This window comes from Neolamprologus brichardi, chromosome 8 (genome assembly GCF_056152115.1).
Source record: "Neolamprologus brichardi isolate AB-2024 chromosome 8, ASM5615211v1, whole genome shotgun sequence".
NCBI lineage: Eukaryota > Metazoa > Chordata > Actinopteri > Cichliformes > Cichlidae > Neolamprologus > Neolamprologus brichardi.
This window is the reverse complement of record NC_142111.1, coordinates 24,597,243-24,621,215: the sequence shown is the minus strand read 5'-3', so window position 1 is coordinate 24,621,215 and position 23,973 is coordinate 24,597,243. Positions and strand designations below refer to the sequence as shown.

General features: G+C 42.6%; 2 protein-coding genes across 7 annotated transcripts; both read right to left on the bottom strand.

Moving 5' to 3' along the window:
• Positions 1-292: 292 nt before the first annotated feature.
• exoc7 (exocyst complex component 7) lies at positions 293-16,698 on the bottom strand. 6 transcript variants are annotated; one of them, XM_035908843.2, is made up of 22 exons: positions 16,466-16,698; positions 16,235-16,300; positions 15,725-15,909; positions 15,542-15,647; positions 14,050-14,272; positions 13,638-13,805; positions 13,302-13,313; positions 9,621-9,713; positions 8,145-8,213; positions 7,783-7,928; positions 7,401-7,553; positions 7,217-7,315; positions 7,075-7,137; positions 6,808-6,874; positions 5,791-5,829; positions 5,559-5,621; positions 5,350-5,470; positions 3,298-3,393; positions 3,147-3,210; positions 2,824-2,865; positions 2,616-2,749; positions 293-582 (listed from the first exon to the last, which is right to left on the bottom strand). In XM_035908843.2, the coding sequence occupies exons 1-22, from the start codon at positions 16,523-16,525 to the stop codon at positions 480-482; spliced, it is 2,172 nt and encodes a 723-aa protein (XP_035764736.1). In that variant the 5' UTR covers positions 16,526-16,698; the 3' UTR covers positions 293-479. The 6 variants fall into 6 exon arrangements, with proteins under 6 accessions (XP_035764736.1, XP_035764733.1, XP_035764734.1 ...); XM_035908840.2 differs by lacking the exon at positions 8,145-8,213 and having other exon boundaries at positions 16,466-16,697; XM_035908841.2 differs by lacking the exons at positions 9,621-9,713; positions 13,302-13,313 and having other exon boundaries at positions 16,466-16,697.
• A 1,065-nt stretch (positions 16,699-17,763) lies between these two features.
• tvp23b (trans-golgi network vesicle protein 23 homolog B (S. cerevisiae)) lies at positions 17,764-23,912 on the bottom strand. The gene is made up of 7 exons (XM_087844940.1): positions 23,817-23,912; positions 22,667-22,743; positions 22,104-22,248; positions 19,940-20,029; positions 19,659-19,784; positions 18,388-18,516; positions 17,764-18,296 (listed from the first exon to the last, which is right to left on the bottom strand). Exons 1-7 carry the CDS (start codon positions 23,823-23,825, stop codon positions 18,270-18,272), a joined length of 603 nt encoding a protein of 200 aa, XP_087701066.1. The 5' UTR covers positions 23,826-23,912; the 3' UTR covers positions 17,764-18,269.
• Positions 23,913-23,973: the final 61 nt, after the last annotated feature.

Sequence of the window (23,973 nt, the reverse complement as noted above, 5' to 3'; positions counted from 1 at the left end):
TCGTTCTGAAGGTGCCGTCAGGCTGATAAATGTTCGTCTACGCTCAGCACGTGAGAGTACAGCTGTTAGCTGCCCGCTGGAGGAAGAACCGAAAACAAGGAGCTAAAAGATGCTAACATGTTCCAAGAAGCTCTTTAGTCTGAAATCAGCTGTTTCACCTCCTCAGCCATTAACCCAGCTTTCTTCTGATTGGCTGCCTGTCACAAACAGAAGGTGGGTGAGGTTTCTATAAGTGTGAATGTCTGTATCTGTCTGACATCATCACAACAAAGCAGCACGCAGGTTCGCTCAGAGTTCCCTTTTTATTTGTCTGAAATGTTCAGCTGAAGTGGCTAAATTACATAAATACGTAAGTTCACGTCTTTGTACAAAACATTGTTTAGACACTACAAGGCTGAGAGCAGCGCGGGTGGGGGGGTTCAGGCGTAGCAGCCCGTGCTTCTTTGGGGTGGGGAAGCGCGTGGGGAAGAGGAGACTCCTCAGGCGGATGTGTCAAACAGCTTTTCGATCATCTCCTCCACCTCCTCCGGTCGATACTTGTGATACTTCTCGGGGTTCTTGGTGAAGGAAATGTTGGCACATCTGGAAGAAACAATGAAACACGAACAATGAAATATGAGTGTGAAAGAAATCCGAGCAGATCATTTCAGCCTTATGGATTAATTATTATTAGGTCACATTTTCCTCATTCAAGACAAGCACTACATTTAAGTCACTCCGTTAAAATAAATCGGTGCCTAACAGCAGACCTCTCAGAATCAGCTGATTGTTTCTGACAGTCAACAGGTTGAAATTTGGCACCTTTTAATTACTTAATCAGATTCTCGTGCTACAGTGTTGTTTAGTTGTTTGTTGTTAGGTGGTTGCCAGGAAACAATGAAATTTTTGTGGTTATAAATTAAAAGAGAAGGTGGTTTTATGAGGTGTCACATGCATGCATGCTGCTAACATGCGAGGTGACATCTCGAACCTTCAGGGAACTTTCAGGATCCTTTGATGCACCAGTTTTGGCAGCTTCACCCCCCGATCATGCAGGAGGTTTGCAAAAGGAGATTTTTCAGCATGCTCGAGGAAAATCACAGAGGGTGTCGGGATCAACAGAACATCTGAGCACGAGCAGCAGATGAGGGCACTAAATTTCTAAAGTTTAGTAATGTGACTAAAAGGGGGCACGCCATCTTAAGCTATGTAAAAAAGAGGAACGGGCTAAGAGAGCATTCACTGATCCCGAGATGCTCTGTGATTATTTTCTCCATTTCAGAAGGAATAGCAGCAGACACCTTAACAGTTCATCTAAATGGTGTCCAAAAATGGTTTTTCGATTAGGAAACAAAATTCATCTGATGATTTTAAAATCAACCTAGGGAACGAAGAAATAAAGGAGGTCAAAGATTTTAAGTTTTTAGGAATAATCTTAGATTCACATCTTAAATTTGACAAGCATGTAAAGAAGATCTCAAAGACGGTCAAGGCTAATCTGAATTGTTTTAAGTTAATTCTGCACTATATACCCACTTCAGCAGCTCAGTTATTTATGCATTCTATGATATTTTTGCATTTTTCATATTGTATGACAGTTTGGACCCAAGCAGCACCATCTACAATTCAGCCTGTGGTATCCTTGTATAACCAAACCTTAAAAATAATGGATAAAAAATCGGTTCGGTGGCATCATTGTCACATTTTACAGAAATATAACTTAGTTTTAAGAGTTTTAATCATTGGTGTTTTCTTACATTAGTTTTTAAATGTATAAATAGGATGGCCCCAGAGTGTCTCAATAGATACATTCAGAGACAAGACAGTAATCGTGTTACTAGGAGTAAGGGGAACGGCAAATGCAAGATATTATATCGCAGATCTACATTCGGTCAGTCAGCTTTTTCTATAAAGGCCATCTGTGGAACTTCCAACCAATATCAAACTGATCACAGACATTAGATCCTTTACATTGAAGGTTAAAGGGAAACCAAAGTTGTAGTCATTTTATCTGATGATTTTAATTTTATTTTAAATGATTGTCTATCAATTGTAATTGTATTTATGATGTAATTTGGTTTTATGAAAATGTTGTTTTATTGTAATATGTATTTATTTAGATTGTAAGCCCAACAAGGGACAATTGTTGAAAATTAGCAGTAGCTATAAACCTGTGTGCGGTACATCAGTCTCATGTCTTGCACCTGAACTATGTTTAACTGCACTGTCCCTTTAAAATAAATAAATTCAATCACAGCTTAAAGGTGAGATTAGTATTGAAAACAAAAAGAGCCTCCATATTCTTGTTGACCACCCGTCCACGCCACGGGGCGAAACACGTTTAAACAAAATGGACTGTGAAGGTTTTTACAGTGAATCACTAAAAACATCAAATATTCAGAGTAAAAAAGTGAAGGACAAATTTTATATGACTTCATTAAATATACTAAAGTCATGACATAAAATAAAGCTGATTCTGAGGCGGTCGGGTGGGAACTTTAATTTAGCTAAAAACCTGTCCCACACAGAAATCTGATTAATGTTCTTATCAACATCTGCCTCCAGGATATTTGACGAAACGATGTTTTAGGTCAAATCGTCGACTCCGGACTCGTTTGTGTGAGAGCGTCTCTGACCTCTGCAGGAAGGCTCTGTAGGCATCAGACACCACCTTCTTCTGATTGTGCCGGATCAGGTCTCTCTGCTCTTTGTCCGGGATGGCCCAACCCTTCTGGATCTTACACAGCTCCTCCAAACCGTCATTGAAGCCCTGACGAAGAGAGACGGACGTCAGTTTCTTACTCAGTAACAGCCGCGTTTCACTTCCTTTGATTACAGCCTCACCTTGAATTTGTCTTTAACCACTTGTCGCTCTTTATCTTTCAGCTGGAGGAAGACAAAACACACATGTGTATAAGCCAGAAGCTCCAGTTACACAAAACAGACGAGAGGCAGCACCGAGGCTTAGTATAACTATAAGATAAATAAGGCTTATATTGACCGGTGAATCATGCAAAGCTACTCTCATAAAGTCCAAGAATAAAAATAAGGATGAGCAGAACAGGTTTCCATAACAACCATTAGATGCTGGATATATTTGATTGAACGCACTGAGCGCTGCGTTCGTTACTAACATCTCTGCTACGTGTCACAGGAGAAATGCTGACCTTGGTGCCGGGCTGTATGACGGGCATGTTCCTTTCTGTCAGGTGCTCGGTGACTTTCAGCCAACTGAGGCGGAAACAAAACAAGCACGGGCGTGAAGACAAAGACGCAAATCGTGTTCGAGTTTGACGCGCGAAGCTTTTATTCGCTCACCTGCGCTGGTATGTTTCGATCTGCTGAGTCATGAGCTCTTTGTAGGACGTCTCTGCTCGCTTCTGAGTCACCGTCACCAGCTGGATCAGCTCAGACCTGAGGACGCAGGAAAGCAGTTATCCCAGATTAACTTGCTGTCAGTGATCGCTTCATTTATTAGGACATTACACCCCAAAAAATAAAAGCAAAGAAGAAAGTGTGTGTGTTACTCCACTGCACACCCACGCACAGGTCCATGACCACAAACAGTTTCTTTTTTCCTCCATTCGTGACAGTCGGCGCCTTGGCAACCAAAAAACTGAGCTTTAAGAAAAGTAGGAACGATTAAATTTGACCTAAAATCTGATCTTTTCTAACTGGAGAACATTATTAATCTTAACTAATTTACTAGTAGCTTGTTTCCTCCATAGTCTGCAGTCGTTTTTATGCTTGAATGATTCACAGGTCAGTGTGAACGTCAGAGTGTCCTCTGAAAAAGGTTCAGAAACGGGACTGAAAGCGAGTGAAAAAGCAGAAAAACTGAAGTCCTTCTCTTTGGGAACAACACATTTTATATCATTTGATTTATTTAAATGAGAGTTGCTCAAGACTTTAGTTTCTGTTGAATATTTTCAGGAGGTGATGACGTGGCTGACGCGTAGCTTTCTCAGCAGGAGCTACTAAGATGACTGACAGACGGATTTTGGCACAGCCTGCAGGTGTAAATGGTAAATAGACAGGTACTGTTAAAGTACTTTGGATTCAGGAAGCATCAGCTTCTGTACAAGAGAGGACAGGGATCGGTCCACCCAGCTTCTGACTGGAACCTTGGAGTCATTTTTGACCAGGATATGTCCTTCAACGCACATATTAAACAAATATGTAAGACTGCGTTCTTCCATTTGCGCAACATCTCTAAAATTAGAAATATCCTGTCTCAGAGTGACGCTGAAAAACTAGTTCATGCATTTATTACTTCCAGGCTGGACGACTGCAATTCATTATTATCAGGATGTCCAAAAAACTCACTGAAAAGCCTTCAGTTAATCCAAAATGCTGCAGCAAGAGTACTGACAGGGACTAGAAAGAGAGAGCATATTTCTCCTGTTTTGGCTTCCTGTTAAATCCAGAATTGAATTCAAAATCCTGCTCCTCACATACAAGGTCTTAAATAATCAGGCCCCATCTTATCTTAATGACCTTGTAGTACCATATCACCCTATTAGAGCACTTCGCTCCCGCTCTGCAGGCCTACTTGTTGTTCCTAGAGTATTTAAAAGTAGAATGGGAGGCAGAGCCTTCAGTTTTCAGGCCCCTCTTCTGTGGAACCAGCTTCCAGTTTGGATTCAGGAGACAGACACTATCTCTACTTTCAAGATTAGGCTTAAAACTTTCCTTTTTGCTAAAGCATATAGTTAGGGCTGGACCAGGTGACCCTGAATCCTCCCTTAGTTATGCTGCAATAGATGTAGGCTGCCGGGGGATTCCCATGATGCATTGAGTTTTTCCTTTCCAGTCACCTTTCTCACTCACTATGTGTTAACAGACCTCTCTGTATTGAATCATATCTGTTATTAACCTCTGTCTCTCTTCCACAGCATGTCTTTGTCCTGTCTTCCTTCTCTCACCCCAACCAATCACAGCAGATGGCCCCGCCCCTCCCTGAGCCTGGTTCTGCCGGAGGTTTCTTCCTGTTAAAAGGGAGTTTTTCCTTCCCACTGTCGCCAAAGTGCTGCTCATAGGGGGTCATATGATTGTTGGGTTTTTCTCTGTATCTATGAAGCGCCTTGAGGCGACTTTTATTGTGATTTGGCGCTATATAAATAAAATTGAATTGAATTGAATTGGTTGATGACCCGCTCCTCCACTAGAGCCACGGCCACCCCAAATCCAGGCAGCTGACCAACGCACGCATGCTCTCCTGGTCACGAGCATCATATGATGCACGTAAAACCAGACTCAGACGTTATTACTAGCTTTAGTGATCCTGCAACCAAAGTCAGGCCACTTTGAGACTGAAGCTGCTGTTTGCTCTCTGCACAAGACTGGGCGATTATTTTGACACATGCTTACTTTTCCAGCGACTTGAGGATGTAGTTGTAGTTGTTGTGCAGGAAGATGGCACTCAGAGCCGAATCCTCGTACACTTTGGATTTGCTGAGCAGGTTTAGCTGCAAGTTCCCCAAGACCTTACCTGCGAGAACAAAAGAACACAAAATAATGACTTACAGACTAAAACGAGGACTTGTAACACAGAGGCGGTGCACAGCATCTCTGCTTACATATGTAGCTGCTGAGGAGCCTTTTGTTGAAGTCGGAGGTGTAGCTGGTGGCCGAACTCGTCTCTGTAAGAAATACAGAAGATTTTAGCAGCAGAAGCTACAGATGCACTTTTGAAAGAGTGCATGCATGTGACCGCTAATTTCTTATCTTAACCCCCCCCCCCCAAAACAAACTGGAAACATTCAAAGCTGACCTCATGAGGGGCCTACACAGTCTCTCTTTGATGCTTACCTCGGGGGTCTAAAGGTATATTGTAAGTGTCCCCCAGTACTAAAAGGGCCGAGGCAAGGCAGAGGACAAGAGAAAGAGAAAGAGGCACAAGTGCAAAAAGGTTAGAAGAGAATAGTTAGTGCAGAGTAAGCAAACAGTCATCAGCCAGGCAGCGAGGGGTCGAGGGCGCGAAAAGAGCCGGATGCGGAAAAGGAGGCGAAGCGAAGCTGCGATAATCAAAGCACGGGAGGGAGCCACAAACACTCGCCTATAAAAGCCTGAACACATGCTGGATGTGCAGAGGCTCCGTGTGAAAGGAGAGAGATGCAATTAGAAGGGGAAGGAAAAAGGAAGAGGGCTGAAGGTGAAAACAGCCTCAGATAAAGGAGCAGTGGGAAATTGAGTTTGAAGTCTGGTCGCCTCATAAATGAGCGTCGGTTTAAAACGAACCTACGGATCTGGATTCATAACAAACACTTTGCAGTCTGGAGAATCTGGACAACCAGACTGTTGAAAAAAGCTGTAAATAAAAGACGGCTGCAGCCACTGTGATGTCACCCACTGGTGTGAAAAGCCCTGCTTCTGAAGCATTGAGCTGAGTATATTCATCAATACAAGTTTAGTTTTCTGTGAAATGATGTGCTTCGGTATCAGCATGTCAGCCATAACTCCTCGAACTCTTATCCCCTTGGAAAGCTTTTCCGAACTGAGGATTTCTGTCACATTTCAGACGCTTAAGGACTCAAATCACTGGGTTGCATCCAAGGTTATTGATGGTGGTCCCTGAATATGCAGAAACTATTTTAACGGTTGTCAAACTACGTCTTAATAGATTAATACTGACGATACTCATCATTAAGGGCACCGGGGAGGCCATCAAATCTCGTTTTTATGGGTGAAAGAGTTAAAGTAAATACATTTGTGGTTTTATATGAGAGATAAAAGGAAAAAAAAAGCGTGTAACACCATCACAGCCTGGCGAGGCAGCAGGACAGCTATGCTAACGAGAGGCTAACGCCTGCATTGTAGTGACTGCACCTTGTGAGGCCAGCATGGCTCCGGCTGTCTCGTGGAAGTCCAGCAGCTGCTGCAGGAACAGGATGGCCTGCAGAGGAGAGACAGAGGAGGTGAGCTCGGCTCGGATTAATTATTAGACGGAGACGCTCCGCTCTTAGCTATCGGCCGTCCCCACGGAGACGGACGGACAGCAGAGTCCTCGCGGGAAGGTGTTGACTCTAAAGTGTAGCAAGAGCAAATAAATGAGTGGTGTTATTTAACCCGGGAGGTGACGGAGCGTCAGCTTACGTTGCTGGTCAGTTCGTGGACCGTTCCGTCCTTGGGCATGTTGTACTCCTTATCGGGATCGTTCTGCAGTCACAGGAGAAAGAAGTGATGAATTATGAGTTACTGAGCAGTGAGTGGTGACACAGAAATGAGAGCTCCGTGCCTTGATGCTGTCTGCAAACTCCTCCAGAGCTTTGGCTCCGATCGTCTCCATGGAGGTGATGAGGGTGGGCAGCTTGTTCTTGGTGCTCGCCGCCGTGCCCTGCAGACAGCACAACGCATCATTACAGTAATTCATTTCTGTCATACGCAGACGTTTCGGGAGTTTTTTGGGGTGCAGCTCGGACCTGCAGCGTGGTATCAAACTCAGACTTGTTCATCTTCAGGTGTCTGAGGATGGGGAAGATGGTGAGGACAGCTGAGTAGTCGTGTCGCATTATGGCCCGGCGAGCTGCAGCCACGATGTTTTCTCCCTCCAGCATCAGGTTGTCCAGCGCCTCCTGTGGAGGAGCATGAACTATTATCATATATTAGAAGTATATATCTGACCAAAAAACCAAATATTCAATATACAACACAGAAAAGAGATTTCCAGGATCCTGAAGCTGTTATTAAACCAATTTATTTAAAATCTTTGAACCTGTGTAAGCTAATGTCAGGCTCAGATCCAACATTAAACCCTAATCAAACCTTCAAATGCTAAAAATGTCACAGTTTTGTCTCCCGGACCTGAATGAGGGAGTCGAAGGTCTTCTTCTGGTGGTGCTCGGGGATGATCTCCGCCAGGAGCAGATACTCGCTCTGAGCCAGCTTGACGAAGGCGCTGATGCAGTGGATGTAAGAGTCGATCTCGATATCCAGGACGTCGTCCTTTCCTGGGTGGAAGAGCTCAGTCAGCCAGCAAATCAAACCATCCAACATCAGACGTGGAGTCTGAAGCTGAAAGTGAACCTATGTGTTCTGACTGCAACTGGATTTACTGAAAACACAAAGTGCTAAAGCTGCAGTCGGCATGCTTTTATCTACAGGAAAGCCCGCCTCTTTAGATCATCTGTGTTCCTTCTTTTTCCCCACATGGTGCCCTCACTCACCTGTGGCGGCCCCGTGCTTCTCGGTCAGGGCGTCAGAGAGGTGTTTGACCCGCAGGTCGTGATCGTAACCTGGTGGGTGGGGCGGGACAGCGAGGAGACAGGCCAAGTCAAACCACCGGGGGTCGTGACTAGGCCAGAGGGTGAGAGTGTGGGGGGGAGACAAACCTGTACCTGGAGCAGCTGTACCGACCACCAGCAAGCACCAGCCGGGGAGGGGGCGGGGGAAAGAAGCAGGGGACGCCCGCAAGTTTGGGGGGGAGGGGACAAAAGACCCAAAGGGGTTTGCTTTCTGCATCGACTGATGTCTGAATCAGTCAGCATGTTAAAACTACGAGACGGAAATCAGCGTGCACAGAAATCACAACAGCTTTCGACTGATCGCAGTTTTTCAAAGTAAAACCATCCTGACACACTTCCACACGGGTGAGACGCTCCCACACGGGTGAGACGCTCCCACGTTTTAATTACTTAATAAGATTAATGTATAATCTTATTATACGATCTATGGCAAATTATTATCAGCCTAGCAGATTTTATCTGGATATTATGGAGCCCCGCAGGGGACATGGGAGAAAAAAAAAATTAAGATGGACTTTTGCGAGATCTCGCAAAACCAACTCGGGATCTCGCAAAACTTTTGCGAGATCTCGCATACGTTTTAGCCGCATTCTTCGGACGCTGGCTCGAAGCCGACCGGGAGGTCGAGGCACGATGTGCCGGGAAAGCGGTGTTCCTCCCGGCTGTAGTAGGTCTCGACCTCCCGTTAGTTCGAAGCTAACGGGAGGTCTCGACCTCCCGTTAGCTTCGAGCTAAAACTGCGGCTAAAACTTTTGCGAGATCCCGAGTTTGTTTTGCGAGATCTCGCAAAAGTCCGTCTTAAATTTTTTTTCTCCCATGTCCCTTGCGGGGCTCCGTAGGATATTATTAATGTATTTTCTAATTATAAAACTGTTTGTGCAGAAATAAACAAAAATTTCGACATCAAATATTTTTAATGTGCAAACGCTGAAATCATTTGCAGTTTAAATAAAAACACACAAAAAAACAGGTAGTTTGGAAATACTTTAAGGTAATCTTTGCACCACCTTGTGGTACAGAGTGGTATTACATGGGCGCACAGTCTGTCTGTAGTTAAACATCAGTTGACATTTCTACAATAATACATCCGTGTTTCAGGATTAAAATCACAGCGGTGATTCTTTGCATTCAGTTTCCAAACAACAGTTTGAAACCTTGAAGCCAAGTTTCACCTTTAACAGTGAAGAAGTTTATCAGGATGGACGCGCTTGTTCTTAATGTTTGGTTGCATGTCGAAATCAATGAGCTGTAGTATCAGCTGTCTTTATTCCAGACTGATTAGAGATTATTTATGACTCCTTAAACATGCGCAGTGACTAGCTGTTGTGACTGAGGGGACGTTCTGTGTGCCTGAAACAACAGTACACTGTCAGCATAGAGAAGACCGAGGTGCTTTACCTTCCAAAGGAGTGAGGTTAGAACCCCCCTTTTTCCCATCCAGCCCATGCTGTGAGTACTGTTTCAGAAGGTTCTGAGCCTTGCGAATGGTCCCTGGTCCCAGAAACACAGAGACAGAGTCCAGAGGAGGGTAGCGAGGTCCAGACAGCCCAGAAACAGAAACAGGAAGAAGAAGGAGAAGAAAGAGAAGGGAGAGCTAGAAGGTGAGTGATGAAACACAGACACCACATCCCTCCACCACCGAGGCAGCCAGCAGAGGTTTGTACGTGGGGGAGGAGGGGGAGGCACAGCCTAACACCACGAGAGACAAACTACAGCACTACAGGGCACGTGTGCTGAAACACACGCTGCCGGGGTGATGTCAGAGAACAAACAGGTTAGATCAGTTATAAACAGCCATCACAATTAACACAATTAACAGTCATATCTATCATATTATTATTACTATTACGAATAATAAACAGTCTGTCACATGGTTTAGAGATGCAAAAATCTGCAGATTATTCATATTTACAGCATTAAAACACAAACTGTTGGCCTGTTAGTGAGTTAGTAAGCAAGCAGCACAATTAAAGGTGCATTCAGCTTCTTTTTTACATAATTTTTTCTCTGCATGAAAGGTTATTAGTCACGTATTTGTCAAACTCACACAGTTGCAAAGGTTAGCGTGTTAGCAAACACTTTAGATGTGCAGCAATCGCAGAGCAACACTGTCGTCATGTCAGAGTCCAATAAGGCTGTTTGTCGTGGAAGTCGTACCAAAGCCGATTCGTAGCAAAAACTCTGATTTGTTCTGCATGTGCAAAAAAAAACGCTTCTTCCTTTCCTTACCTTTCACACTTAAAGCCCTGAAAACTAAACTTCTGGACTCTTAGAGCAGGAGAGACGTCTCCTGTTAAAGAGCAACTGAATAAAAACAGAAGCAAAAAGTCGAATCTGGAATTTAAAGAAAATCCTGCTTTTGGTTTGACTGCTTCTGCAACAGAACAGTTTATTTTCCTGCTTTCTTATTAAATTATTACTTAGTTATATATTTTTTTCACTGTTTCTCCAGTTATTGAAAATGTAAAAGAAACAAAATAAAATAATCAATTTTTCTTGTCAATGCACATGAGCATCGTCTTTGAAGCTGAATCCAAAAGCTGTCAAAGACATTGCATTAGTTCCACAGCGTAACAGTCAAAACCTTAAGTCTTCATTAAATTACGAGTTTCAATTTAAATTTTGGCTTATAATTAGGGCTGCACGATTAATCGTTAGAAAATCGCGATCTCAATTCATACTTATGTGTGATCTCATTTCCAAATGACAACGATTTAAAAAGAAAAGAAGAAAAAAAGAAAAAAAAGATGACGACGATTGTACCGCATTTTGATCCGGGACGTAATCTGCATGAAAACAAGCGCTCACTCTTCCTGCTCAACAAATGACAAGGGCGGAGCCTTATACCACGTGATACAGAAGCTGTGCCGTGTGATGCTAAAATTAGCAGGAAAAAACAACGGAGAGCACGTCAGGGATGACCAGAAAGTGACAGGAGAAAATCCGTCCCGGTCAACCACCCAAACATCAATAACAGGAACCTTATACAGCGCTTCCCTATACACGTCAAACTCCCGCAGGCACAAAGAAATTACGGAGGCTGTCACTTATCACCTGACCAAAGATATGGCTCCATCAACACTGTGCAAAACGAGGGATTTAGGAAAACGATCAACACCCTAGACAAACGCTACACAGTGCCGTCCCGCAACTATTTTTCTATTGTTGCACTACCTGCTCTATACACGCAGCGTCGAGCAACGGTGGAGACGCAATTTCAAGCAGTACAACATTTTGCGGCAACGACAGAACGTGAGACATTTGTTGTTTTTATGTTTATTTATTGTTTTTATGTTCAGTCTCAACTGTTACGAAGTTGATGTGCAGTTAATAAGCGCAATAAATATTTATACTGGAAAAGAAAATCGTGAGAGAATCGTGATCTCAATTCTAAGCAAAAAAATCGTGATTCTCATTTTATGCAAAATCGTGCAGCCCTACTTATAATCATCATTTAATCCTCACTTTCATTGTTCCAAGATGACTAAAACTGACACTTTTGTTCTTTGGTTTCTTAAAAAGTTCAGTTTCAGTAATATTTGTATCTTGTTAAGTCATCAAGATTAAAGTTATTGTCTAAAACAAACACGTTAATCACGCAGCCCTCACACAGACGCTAGAGAAAACTGTTAAACCAGAACAGTGACAGGAAGTGTGTATTTTTGCACATGCGTCAGATCAGTCAGAGGGTTCACCTGTTTCACCTTTGACCTCAGCTCTTTAACCAGGTGTGTGCAGGTAAAGCAGGTGATCAGCTAGTTACAAACTCCTTGAATCAACACTACGCACAGTTATGTTATAAACCTGTCACACACACACACACACACACACACACACACACTCCAGCCTTTAGTTTCATGGCAGCAGCGAGTGTAAGTAGAACAGATTAAAACTCCATCATCACACTAGAAACACAAAGACGGGTAAACTTTAGGAATGTCCAGTTAGTTATTATCATAAACGCTGTGAATCCATTTCTGCTGCTCTAAAGTCCAAATCAAAGTGACACCAGCTTCCCTGGAGAGGCCTCAATGACACAACCGCCTAAAAGAGCAGAGCAAGTGGTGACTGCAGACTGCTGCTCTCTCCTCCTCCCTCCTGACTCTAGTCTCTTGTCACCGTTGGTGACATGAGACGGTACCTACAGCCCATTCAGGTTCATCCAGCTCCTCCAGGAGGTCTCAGGAGTTACCAGGAGACCGGCTGAGAGCCGGACAGGCCCGTAGGAGGGCATCGGTCCTGCGACAGGTCTGGTATCTGACGTGAACGAGCCTGGAAACATCACAGCATCTGCCGCCTGTGCTCAGCATGAACCTGCTTTCATGTGAGAGGAGAACAGACCTGTCAGTTCTGCTGCTCTCTGGCTGTGATCACAAGCCCCATTTAAGGACGTCAGGATCTCACACAGTCTGCTCTGAAAGTTTGTGCAGAAACATGTACACTAGGAGCCCGCTGAAGGTCACTTTGTAGCGCTCTGCCAGCTCCTCCTCTTCCTCCCTAATTTATGCTTTAATTCTGTTGGGTCGCCTGAGGGTTAAAGTGAGTGAGTGCCTGTTATTAGTGCAGCAGTTTCTCTGTATGCATGCATGTACAGGTGTATTTGTTACCTCTTAGACTCTGATAATGAAGACTTTGTTTCTCCATCACACAACAATACGTTTGTTTGTTTGTTTGTTTGTTTGTTTTAATCAACTAAATTTCAGGAAAATAGACTACAGCTAACCCTTACACATAATGTTATAGAGCCAGTCTCAATCATAAATAATAATTTTTACTCTATGCAATTATAAATTATTCATTTCTAGTAAAATTGTAAAGAAATTTCATCAAGTTTTGTTTATCGGCGGTTTGGTGGCAACCTCCACCTCACTCGTCTCATCACCGAAACGCTCTGCCGTGAAACTAGAGGTTAAAATCTCCACTGGATCACCTACTGCACCATTCAACAGGACAAATAAACCTCTGCTGTCTCAGCTGCTAAGAAAACGACACAAACCATCACGCCGTCTCCGATTTGTGAAACGTGGCATCTGACGTATACAAGCAAGCACGAGGCACACGCTAGAGCTTTGTGTTTACCTGGGATGTAGACTGTCATCACAACACAGGGATTATGAAAGAGGAGAGGATGAAGGATTAGTCAGACCAGGGTGTAACATCACAGAGAAACACAGTGTGTGGTAGAAGTGCGCTACAGCTCGGCGAACTGAGTGATTACAGAGCGATTGTGGAGGACAACCTGAGACAGAAACAGACTGTGGATGTAGTGAAGAGTGTATAATATCCGTCACTATGCGGGATCATGCGTGTTTGTTAGGTTGATCTATGGAAGACGGATTGGACAGCGAGTTGGGATTACAGACTGAAGTGGCGTGATTGTGGATTCGCTCTGAATGAGGCGCATCTGTTGCTGACCTGGTCTCTTCGGGGCCTTTTTAGTTGGCGTGTCCTTGCGCTTGGTTTGGACGGCGGGCGAGTAGAGGACACCGGAGGAGGCGCTGTTCTTGCGGAAATGGTCTTTGAGGCCTTTGATGGAGCGATCGAGCTGGTTGGAGCGGATCTGAAAGTAGACGTTCATGAAGTCTGCAGGAAGAGGAGAGCAAAATTAGACACAATCTTTCCAGTTTCTCTACACCGCCTGCACATTTCAAAGCCAGTTTAATCATTTACATCACCCCAGCTCTGCTGGTAAGATGATTTATAGATTGTAAGGTAGAGGAGCTCCAATATTAGACAGAAAAGCCCAACAATCAGATGATTTTTGCAATTGTGTTAAAGAACTTCCTTTAAACAGGAAGAGACCTCCAACAAACAAACACAGCTGTACCCTGATTACGTCCGTATTCCACCAGCCAGCCGGCGATGCAGATGATGTCCTGGAGCACGGCCTCGGGCAGGTGTTCCAGCATCACATCCTCCTGGACCTCCAGCTCCTCATCCACGCTGATGGCGTCCAGGATGAGGATGGGGGGAACAGGTTTGCTGTAGCGGGTCAGGAGGCTGCGGAATTCGCCCTCCAGCAGCTCCTTCCCCTTTTCAAAGCGTGCTTTCTGCAGAAGAAGATACGGTCATGGAATTAGTGACTCCAACTCGGCACGGCACGGAGACTGAAGCAGTGAGGGAAAAGTGCATGAAATTTACACATAAATGAATGTAGGAATAACAGCATGAGTCATTCAGAGAGCTCCGCAGTGTATAATGTTGTTCAGTCACTAAATACGTTGAGCTAATGGCTCAGATAGCTTTTCCTCTTTCAGACACAAGTGGCTAAAAGGAATATTTTCACTGTAGTACTGTGAAAAGAACCACGACACATTTGGACGCAAACAGGAAATGGTCGAGAATACCGTACAGAAATCTGAACTCTCAGAAAAAGCTGCGATCGGATCATTTTATGTATTTCGCTAGAAAAAACACAAAGACACAGAATCTGTCGGGATTGAAACGTTATGACAGCAGATCGACCTCGTTAGATCTCCAAAAACAGAAAGTCAATCACATCATGGGCACAAATGTGAGTTATTTGGGGCTTTTAATTCTCCAGGGTGGTCCATCTCTTTCCAAGAAGTCCATATAGCCTTAAATATATAAATACAGTCACTTTAAGCTTTTACTAAGCAGTGATGAAGGTCCAATAATGTCTTTTAAATTGATAAGGCCAAAACCTATTACTTTCTCATGATTAACTACGACTGGTAGTTTCTCTTTGCCAGTATATAAAAAGATGTGTTTCACAGAAACCACCAACGTTCAAGCCTGGCATGAACCGGGGTCAGCTGGACACCACATCACTGTCCAGCAAGAAGCGAGTTGTACATCACCATGGACTGAGAAGGTGTCAACCAATGAAGAAGCCCAAATCAACACACCTTGACTGAAATTTGCATCTGCCCGCATGGACGAGCCAAATGCCTCAGAAAGTAGAAAAGTCTGATGCTCTTTGGCCACAATGACAAGAGGTGTGCCTGGAGGACTAAAGGTGACACTTTCTAACCTATTAACACTGTAACACCATGCTTGATAGCCAGTATCAAGCATGGTGGTGTAGCATCATGCTATGGGGCTGCTTTGTTCCCAGTGGTGCTCACATCTGGATGGAATAATGAAAAAGGAGGACTACTTCCAAATTATTACTTCACCTCATATCAACAACTAAACTGTTAAAACTTGGACTTAGTGTTCAGACTGGAAAACACATCAACACTGGTTTTGGAATGGAATTAATAAAAGCCCAAACTTTCCATGACATTCACACCCATGATGAGTGGTTTGTAAACGTTTTCACCACAACTGTAATTTCAGAGAGGCAGATACTTTACCACGGTGTTGAGCTCAGGGCTGTCTGGGTTGTTGTCTTGAAAGTATTCGACAGCTTTCTGAATTCTTGCAATGCAAGCAAGATACTCGTCCAGTCTGCCCGTAGGTCTGAGACAGAAAATGAAAATTAGTATACATACAGTTTGTGTAACCACGAAACATTTGCATACGGAGGTCATCCCCACCCCTCTCTGATGATCCTGTCCGTGTCTTTGGCCACGTGGTAGTAGCTGATGACGTGATCCATGCAAGACAGAGTTTTGTCCACGTTCTCCTGCAGCCGTTGCAGGTTTTCCGTCTGCTTGTGAACCGGGATGATGGAGTTCTCCAGCTGCATCAGGCGGCTCTCGAATGAAGACAGGATGGAGACCTTTTGGGAAAGAAATACAGGTCAAAAACCAGTTGGGCTATAAAAGCAGCTTAAATAATGAGTCATATAAGAGATTCAGCTGAAGTGGGGTGAAAGCTGAAAAATGACATCACAGGCTGCTTTCATCATCTCACTCACTCTTCATGTTCATAATAGAAATGATAGAAACTATAAGTAAATATTTCAATCCAAGTACAAGAATAAGAGGCTTTATTTTTAATTATGGGTTAAAGTACTATCGAATAGAGATCCGTCCACCGCCTTTAATTATGAGAATTATGAGTGTCAGCCTGAGCTGTCCCTGGGTGTGTTTGGACCGTCCTACCATGTTTTTGGTCAGCTGATCGCTCTTTTCCAGGTTCTCCCGGATGAACGACAGCGTCTCCTGCTCCTGTAACAGCAGAAAGAAAACCAACCACTCACTCATTTCACTCTGAAGACATTAAAGACACTCTTTCGGTCAATAAGCATCATTTTAAACGCGGGTGTTGAGCTACACTGGTGGGTTGTAGCTCGAAGGGAAGCTTCCTTCCTCTCAAGCCACCAGCTGTCTGACCTGCTTCAGTTTCTCCTCGATCTCCCGCTTCCTGGCGGACGCATCCTCCGTAGGAATCATCCTGGAGGAAATTTAAAGCAAAGGAGTCTCTTCGGCGGCTAAAACGTGACTAAGTTACCGATTTAGATAATAAAAACAACAACAACGACACCCCTGAGCCGCTGTCATGGATAGCTAAAAGCGGTGAGGTTAAGCTAGTTTGGTTAGCCGTAACAGGGCAAGGGTTTCCGGTTAGGATTTCAAAATAAAATAGCCATCGGCACTAAACTAAAAAGTGGAAAAAAAAAATGCTCATCGATCAGTTTGTACTGAATCAAGATTACGTTTAAGTTTATTTAATATCTTATTCTAACTGCAAATGAAAGTAAACACACAATTCTTCTTCAGTTGTCTTTTATTATGGAGCACAGTAATTTTTCTCTGTATAGTCTTTAACTAAAATTGTGAAGCCTGTGTCGCACACACCTAAAAACCTTTAGAAATGAATGCATTTACTGTTTGTATGACAATAAAATGAACAGAGTAAAGCAGTATGGGGTGCACATCCCACAAAAGTGTTAATTTTATTTTTAAATGTTTAAAAATGTTATATCCTTTAATATAAGATTTGTGTCCCCACATTTATCACAATTAGTAGCCCTTTTTGCTAGACAACGTGTCACCTTTATTATGGAGGTCAAACACACCAACTTCCGGTAAGGGGTGTCTATGTTTTTTAAAAACTTTATTTACAAAAGACAAACGCAGGTAATTGTCTAAGAATGTAAATCAGAAGATTTCTGCGTTTAAAGAAAACTTTTCAACACTGATATTTTGTTATTCAGGCACTTTTAGACAAACGCCTAAATGTTTATGTTATTTGTGAACTGTAATCAAGAGTTCTCAAAGTTTTTGAGAAAAAGAAATGTTGGGAAAGATACTATTACATGCAATGTCGAGAACCAACTCCTAGGGGTCGCTGTGTCATTCAGTACTAAAATAACACATTAAAAGCATGAAGAACACAGTCATAACCATATACAGTCATTGGTCATAACTAATCACATAAATAAATAACAGACTGTGGAATTTGCAGACTAAATGTTTAAACTCAGTTCATTAAGTAATATTTTTATTTTTGAGTCTATAAATTTCTGAAATTAAACAAAACCCTGGAACAGTGTTGGTTAATGGAAACAAATCTTATTTATATCCTTTTTCTCAAATCTCTAACAGGATTCTTTTTATTCGACACTTTTCTTCTCTTAGAGGCTCCCGCATTTTAATAAAAATCCGCATAAATAAACACGAGCACCCAGTTCGGAAAAACGTTACAAATGTATTTGCACAAAAGAAGATGCTTCACACAGTTTGTTCACTTACATATTTACAAATCTCCTGTTACACTTTACACACTTTCATACAAACCAAAATGTCTGTACGACATCTCTCAAAGGTTCTTTAATTACTGTTAATTTATAAAGTTATTAGAGACGATGAAATCTAACTAAAAGAAGAAATCTGAAGGAGCTGTGAGACTACGACACAAACTACAGTCACTCCGACGCGTCAGCTGTTTTACACTCATGCACTTCTCGGTAATCAGAGGATTTATTGCTGGACCTCAGGTAGTGAAAACACACCTCTGACCTCTGTGTGGAAGATAAAGACAACTCTACTGAGTCATTTAAAGAAAGCACATAATTAAAAACTGCCCTTTCCAGTTCTGAGAACGCTTTCCTGCCCATGTCCACTGAGAAAAGGAAGGTTTATATATCAGAGCATTGAGAATAATGCAGATGTGTTAACGCCGCAGAGCTGCACTCTACGATTCCTCTTCCTTAGACAGCGTCTGAGGAGGAAAAACACAACGGACTTCTTAGAAACAGGACAAATACTTTGAATTAAAAGACTATTTATTGTGTGTTTTATTTAAAACTCACCTGTTTGAGGAACTGTCGTCCAAAATAATTGGTAGCCATGTTCTTTAAGCTGGTCTTCCCTCCCACTTTGCACCTCACGTATCCGTACAGGTTGGCGCCTTGCAGCACGACGCCCATGATCACGACGGGCTGTGAGGAAGACGACAGTTTCATCACATTTCATATTTCCCTTATTATCAATAAATCCCACGAAAAGGCTGAAGGTGAACCACGTGTGTCCTCTTCACCGTGAGAACATGCTGAATACACAATAAAGAGATGCACTGATCTTTTTAAGGGAGTAACTCGCAGTCACAGGGAGTTTATGATTGCAGTTGTTGTCGGGGCCAACAGCTGGAACCATCAGAGTGTCTTTTTCTATGATGATTCCTTGCAAAGATTTTGATCTTAGTTTTAATTTTTTAAAAGTTATGACTTCTAACCTTAACTGGGACCTTACTGCATCAGGTCATGTGAACATCAAACGAGCAGGGAAAACACTGGGTGCATGTCTGACACATCACCTCATAACGGTTCAAATCACACTGTGAGCATTTCAGACATGGAGCATTCAGGCTGAAGGAGTCCACTGTGTTCCTGTGTCTGACTTCCAAACAACAACCTCGAGGGATAAAACCTGTAGTTTAAAAGTGGCGTTTCTCTTGGGGCCACTTGGAGGTGTCTCCCAAAGTGAGTCCGTCCACACAGACTCATCTTAAACTCCACAGAGAACTTTTTTTCCCTCTACGGACCGTTTCTTCTTTCTTAGGTGGTTTTAGGTAACGTAGCTGCTAGCCATCTGCTAGCCAAAACAAAAACATTGAGGCTTCAAACTGTGAAGCCCAAAACCACAGGACGGCTACGCCCATCTTTCATATACAGTCTATATGCAAATAAAAGTCCCACAAATGAGCCAACGAGTCTCATCGTCTGTGAGCTGCAAACTGAGAGTGAGAAGTGATTCTTTTTATAACAAATTTCCACAAACCAATTAAGTTACCTTAAAACTTAGAGATATTACTCAGAATGCGTCCCCCCTCGTGCAGCAGGAAAACTTTGAAAGCAAGCTTGAGATGCAGGGTGAGAGCAGGGAAACACTGGCTCATGTTTACCAAGTAATTATTGTCTAATTTTACTTAAGAAAGCACCAAGAACTAATAGGGTTCAGTGGGCTTAGTGGGTTTTATTTTCTCAGTGCTGTGAGAAAAATAAAGGTGTAACTGAGTTTTAATGGGATTTGTTGATAATAAGAAAAACAGCATTTGTCCGATCACTAAAATCTAACAACTTACCATCCATTTAATCCTGAATGAAAACAGGGTGCTAAAGACAAAGATGACCCAGAGGACGGGGCAAACAATCAGTCCGAGCCAGAATATTCTGGACTCTGAATCTGATGCTTGCTGCTTCCCTGTACCCTGAAGAAGGAGGAAACAGGATATCTCTGTTAGACATCTGCGAACACGATGAGGCCTGTTGACAGTAAACATCTGGACGGAGCAACAGGTCAGGGTCATGTTTAGCTAAAGCCCCGTGTCAGAGCCGGAGCAGACTCAGCAGAGATGCATCTCACCTTCCTCGACTCAAACACCCAGTGGCTTCGTCCATCGTCATCCACCTGATTCCACCACCGCAGACCAACCATCAACCTCCCAGTGATGTTCTGCAGATGGAGAGATTTATGGCTTTGTTACGGAGATTCTGGCAAATCTTATTCACAAGGTGCTCGATCTGAATACTGTTTGCTAGGTTTAATTATTTACACAAGTCTTTGTGTAACAGTGTGACTCTGGAAACTGAGTCCAGTTGCACATCTGACTTACAGAGGAAAACCGGAGCTATTATCCAAGGAATTCTACGGCAGATTTAAGCAAGCCTAACAAAAAAAAAAAGGCACTCGATGAGCCAATCGATCGCCCGAACAGAAAAAACATCAACCTGGCCGCCACACGTTCGCACTAAAGGGTCACAACAGCTTCAGCTGTGTGGTAAAAAGCACCACATACTTGATACTGCAGAAAAGATCTTTCATCAGATCGAGCTCCTGATTTTCTATGTGCACTTTTTCTATTCCAGTAAAAGTTTAAATGCTGCTTTCAACTGGCCCTTTGCCCCACGGCGTCACCACAGCACATAGCGCCGCACAGTTGATTGGGCAGTTTCCCACCAGATGATTTCCATTTAACCCCAAAAAGGATTTGCGTCTCCAGCTGGAATCGTACCAGCAACCTGCCAAGCAAGTGTGCTAACCACTATACCAGTGACCACTGAAATTAATCCCATAGCTCTTCAGTCGTTCATTTCTGTTGGTAAGGGATTCAGATTCATTCCAAGGAGGCAGTTTTGTTGTGAGATTTGCTTTTAGAAAGACTAGTTTATGTGGACTTCACTACCGTGAGGCTATTTAAACCGATTCAACGTGAACATCATCAGCACACAAGAACCAGTGAATGACAAACGTCCAGAAAGCAGAGGTCTTTAAATCTCACTGCAGGTAGTGAAGCTACAGTGATCAAATGTCAGACTGGCCTGTAAACTCTGCCTCAACTCATCATGATTATGACTGGATGCCTGCAGTACCGGCTGTAGAGTATCAGGTCTCCAAGTAGGGCTGCACGATTAATCGTTAGAAAACCGCGATCTCATTTCCAAATGACAACGATTTAAAAAATTTTTTTTAAAAAAGACGACGACAATTGTACCGCATTTTGATCCGGGACGTAATCTGCATGAAAACAAGCGCTCACTCTTCCTGCTCAACAAATGACAAGGGCGGAGCCTTATACCACGTGATACAGAAGCTGTGCCGTATGATGCTAAAATTGGCAGAGAAAAAACAACGGAGAGCACGTCAGGGATGACGAGAAAGTGACAGGAGAAAATCCGTCCCGGTCAACCACCCAAACATCAATAACAGGAACCTTATACAGCGCTTCCCTATACACGTCAAACTCCCGCAGGCACAAAGAAATTACGGAGGCTGTTACTTATCACCTGACCAAAGATATGGCTCCATCAACACTGTGCAAAACGAGGGATTTAGGAAAATGATCAACACCCTAGACAAACGCTACGCAGTGCCGTCCCGCAACTATTTTTCTATTGTTGCACTACCTGCTCTATACACGCAGTGTCGAGCAACGGTGGAGACGCAATTTCAAGCAGTACAACATTTTGCGGCAACAACAAAATGTGAGACATTTATTGTTTTTATGTTTATTTATTGTTTTTATGTTCAGTCTCAACTGTTACGAAGTTGATGTGCAGTTAATAAGTGCAATAAATATTTATACTGGAAAAGAAAATCGTGAGAGAATCGTGATCTCAATTCTAAGCCAAAAAATCGTGATTCTCATTTTATGCAAAATCGTGCAGCCCTATCTCCAAGGCTCCGAACTGTCTGTCAAAAAACACGATGGTTGAATCTATGACCAAAACCTTCACCGTGTTTTTCTCACGACTGCTCATCATCTCATTCGAGCACCAACAATTCATTCAAAACTAATAATCAAAAACCAAAAAGTGAGAACAGTTGGCAAACTTTTAGGACAATTTCCAATCTTGCTTTAAGCTCCTGATAAAACTTTTATCTCATCTGCTCCACTCTTCCTCTGAGTTCTGCCTTTAAGAAATGCACAACAAAAAGCAAAAAAGCCCCACCGAGATCATTAATTATAATCAATACAACAACTCCTTCCATCACTACAGTGCAGATATGAAAGTGATAAGAGAAACACCTTTACTGTCCAGAAGTCACATGAGAGCAGAAGGATTATTGTGACCATGCAGGCGATGAAGCTCCCGCCGATGAACTCAGCGAGCAGGTACACGATGATGGCAACGACTCTGAAGAAGAGGTGGAAGAAGGCCGCTACCGGATGCCTGGTGACACATTTTTAACTAATTTAATATGACATAGAATATCCACACAGATCAATAACCAATATTGTGTCATATTAATAACAATTATAATCATTATTAATAAGAACAAATAATAATAACAACATTTAAAAAATCTTCTTGTTTTTTTGCTCAGTGTAAAACTTAAACTTGGGTCTCTGACAACAGCAAAAGTCATTGTAAAATATTGTGTCTAATATTGTCTCTAGCCCACATCAGATGATAGTGATAACGTAGCAGACAGATCAGTGAAGTCCTTGTAAAAGTGTGAAAACATATCAAACAAACCCCACAAACCATTATTATCTTGATATCAAGTAGTGACTTGCACAACAAACAGCAAAACCTTTTCCTTCTCTGCAGAGAAAATGTTAAATCCTTCAGCGATCTGCAAACTTACTTAACGCCTGACTTCTTCGACCTTTTCCCTGCGTCATCCTCGGCATCGAACAGAGACACGTCTTCATCGTTGGTGTCCTGAGGGATCAATAAGGAAGAGGCTTAAACCTCAACATAAAACAATGTGAAAAAAGCCTCGTCTCTCTGTGGTCAGGAATCATCAGAGGAGTAAGAGTGATAACAGTCTGTTTAAAACAGAAATCTGGAGGTTTTGTAATACTAATACACAATTCTGTAACAGGTTGTTTCTGAGCTTTTAAGTCCTCACAGTACAACTTCATATGCCTCCAAACACACTCCTGTTGTTGGGGTAATAATTTTTTTATTCCTATACTATCAAGAGATTCAGTTTACTAACTTAAATGGCAAAATAAATCTTCAAATGCTGACACTTAACAAGTTAGAACCAACAAGAGTACCAAGAAAATAAGCAAACAGTTGTTATTATTATTGAAAACATGCCATTCCTTCATTATTGTTGCACTCTAACAGCTGTCAGCTCAAACACAGAGCAGGCCTAACACTAAGATCTTATTAAGTTGTTTTGAAATGTTAGCAGGATAACTTAAAGTGAATTTGACCTGTAAACTGGAAAAACCAAATACTTACCAGCTGCTTAAAGAACAGCAGCTGATAACAGACTGGAGTGAGGTCACTTTAGCTTCTCTGTGCCAGGAGACAGTTTAAAACTCACACTTTTGTTTGCTCGGATTATAAACAACTCAAACATTGCCACGTTAGCAGGATGTAGCTTCGTTTCACGTTTTGTCACCTTGTTTGCTGATGTTTGTTCAGGCTGATGCTAACTTTAGCAATCGTTAGCTGACACCGCAACACAACAGATGCCCTCTAGCGTAAATTTGCCGTATACAGGTTTAAAGCGAACACTCTGATCGTGGGTTTTTTTCGAGTAGAAAACGTCATCGTTTGATCCGTTTTAAAAACATTATTTTAACGGTAGCTGAGCAGAAATGTTAGCATCTTAACTACTTAGCAATATTAGCACCACAGATGTCCAACCGTGCTGGGAAACATTCTTCAGGTTCATTGAATATTTTAATGACGGTTAATGCTTAAACAATCCCACGTTAGCTGTTAACCACACTAAGACATTGTTTTAAAAAACAGGAAATAAGTGTGCTCTTACTTACGGCTAGCATCTTGAAACTTGGTCAGGCTCTTCCTGCTTACATGCTCAGTTACACGTCACTATAGTCAGGTGACCAAAACGCGCCACGTCACTGAAGTCCACGCGGTTCCTCGATAAAAAAGTGTTTGACGTAATATTTTATTTTTAAAAACAACATT

What these genes read in the sequence shown, in the direction of transcription:
- exoc7 (XM_035908843.2), bottom strand. Translation starts at nt 16,525, where the DNA reads ATGATTCCTACGGAGGATGCGTCCGCCAGGAAGCGGGAGATCGAGGAG. An exon ending in CCTTCGACTCCCTCATTCAG is followed by an intron (nt 7,554 to 7,782) that starts GTCCGGGAGACA and finishes GCTCCTCCACAG; the next exon opens with GAGGCGCTGGACAACCTGAT. An exon ending in TCATACAGCCCGGCACCAAG is followed by an intron (nt 2,866 to 3,146) that starts GTCAGCATTTCT and finishes GTCTTCCTCCAG; the next exon opens with CTGAAAGATAAAGAGCGACA.
- tvp23b (XM_087844940.1), bottom strand. An exon ending in TCGAAGAAGTCAGGCGTTAA is followed by an intron (nt 22,249 to 22,666) that starts GTAAGTTTGCAG and finishes ATGTGTCACCAG; the next exon opens with GCATCCGGTAGCGGCCTTCT. An exon ending in GTGACTTCTGGACAGTAAAG is followed by an intron (nt 20,030 to 22,103) that starts GTGTTTCTCTTA and finishes CTCCATCTGCAG; the next exon opens with AACATCACTGGGAGGTTGAT.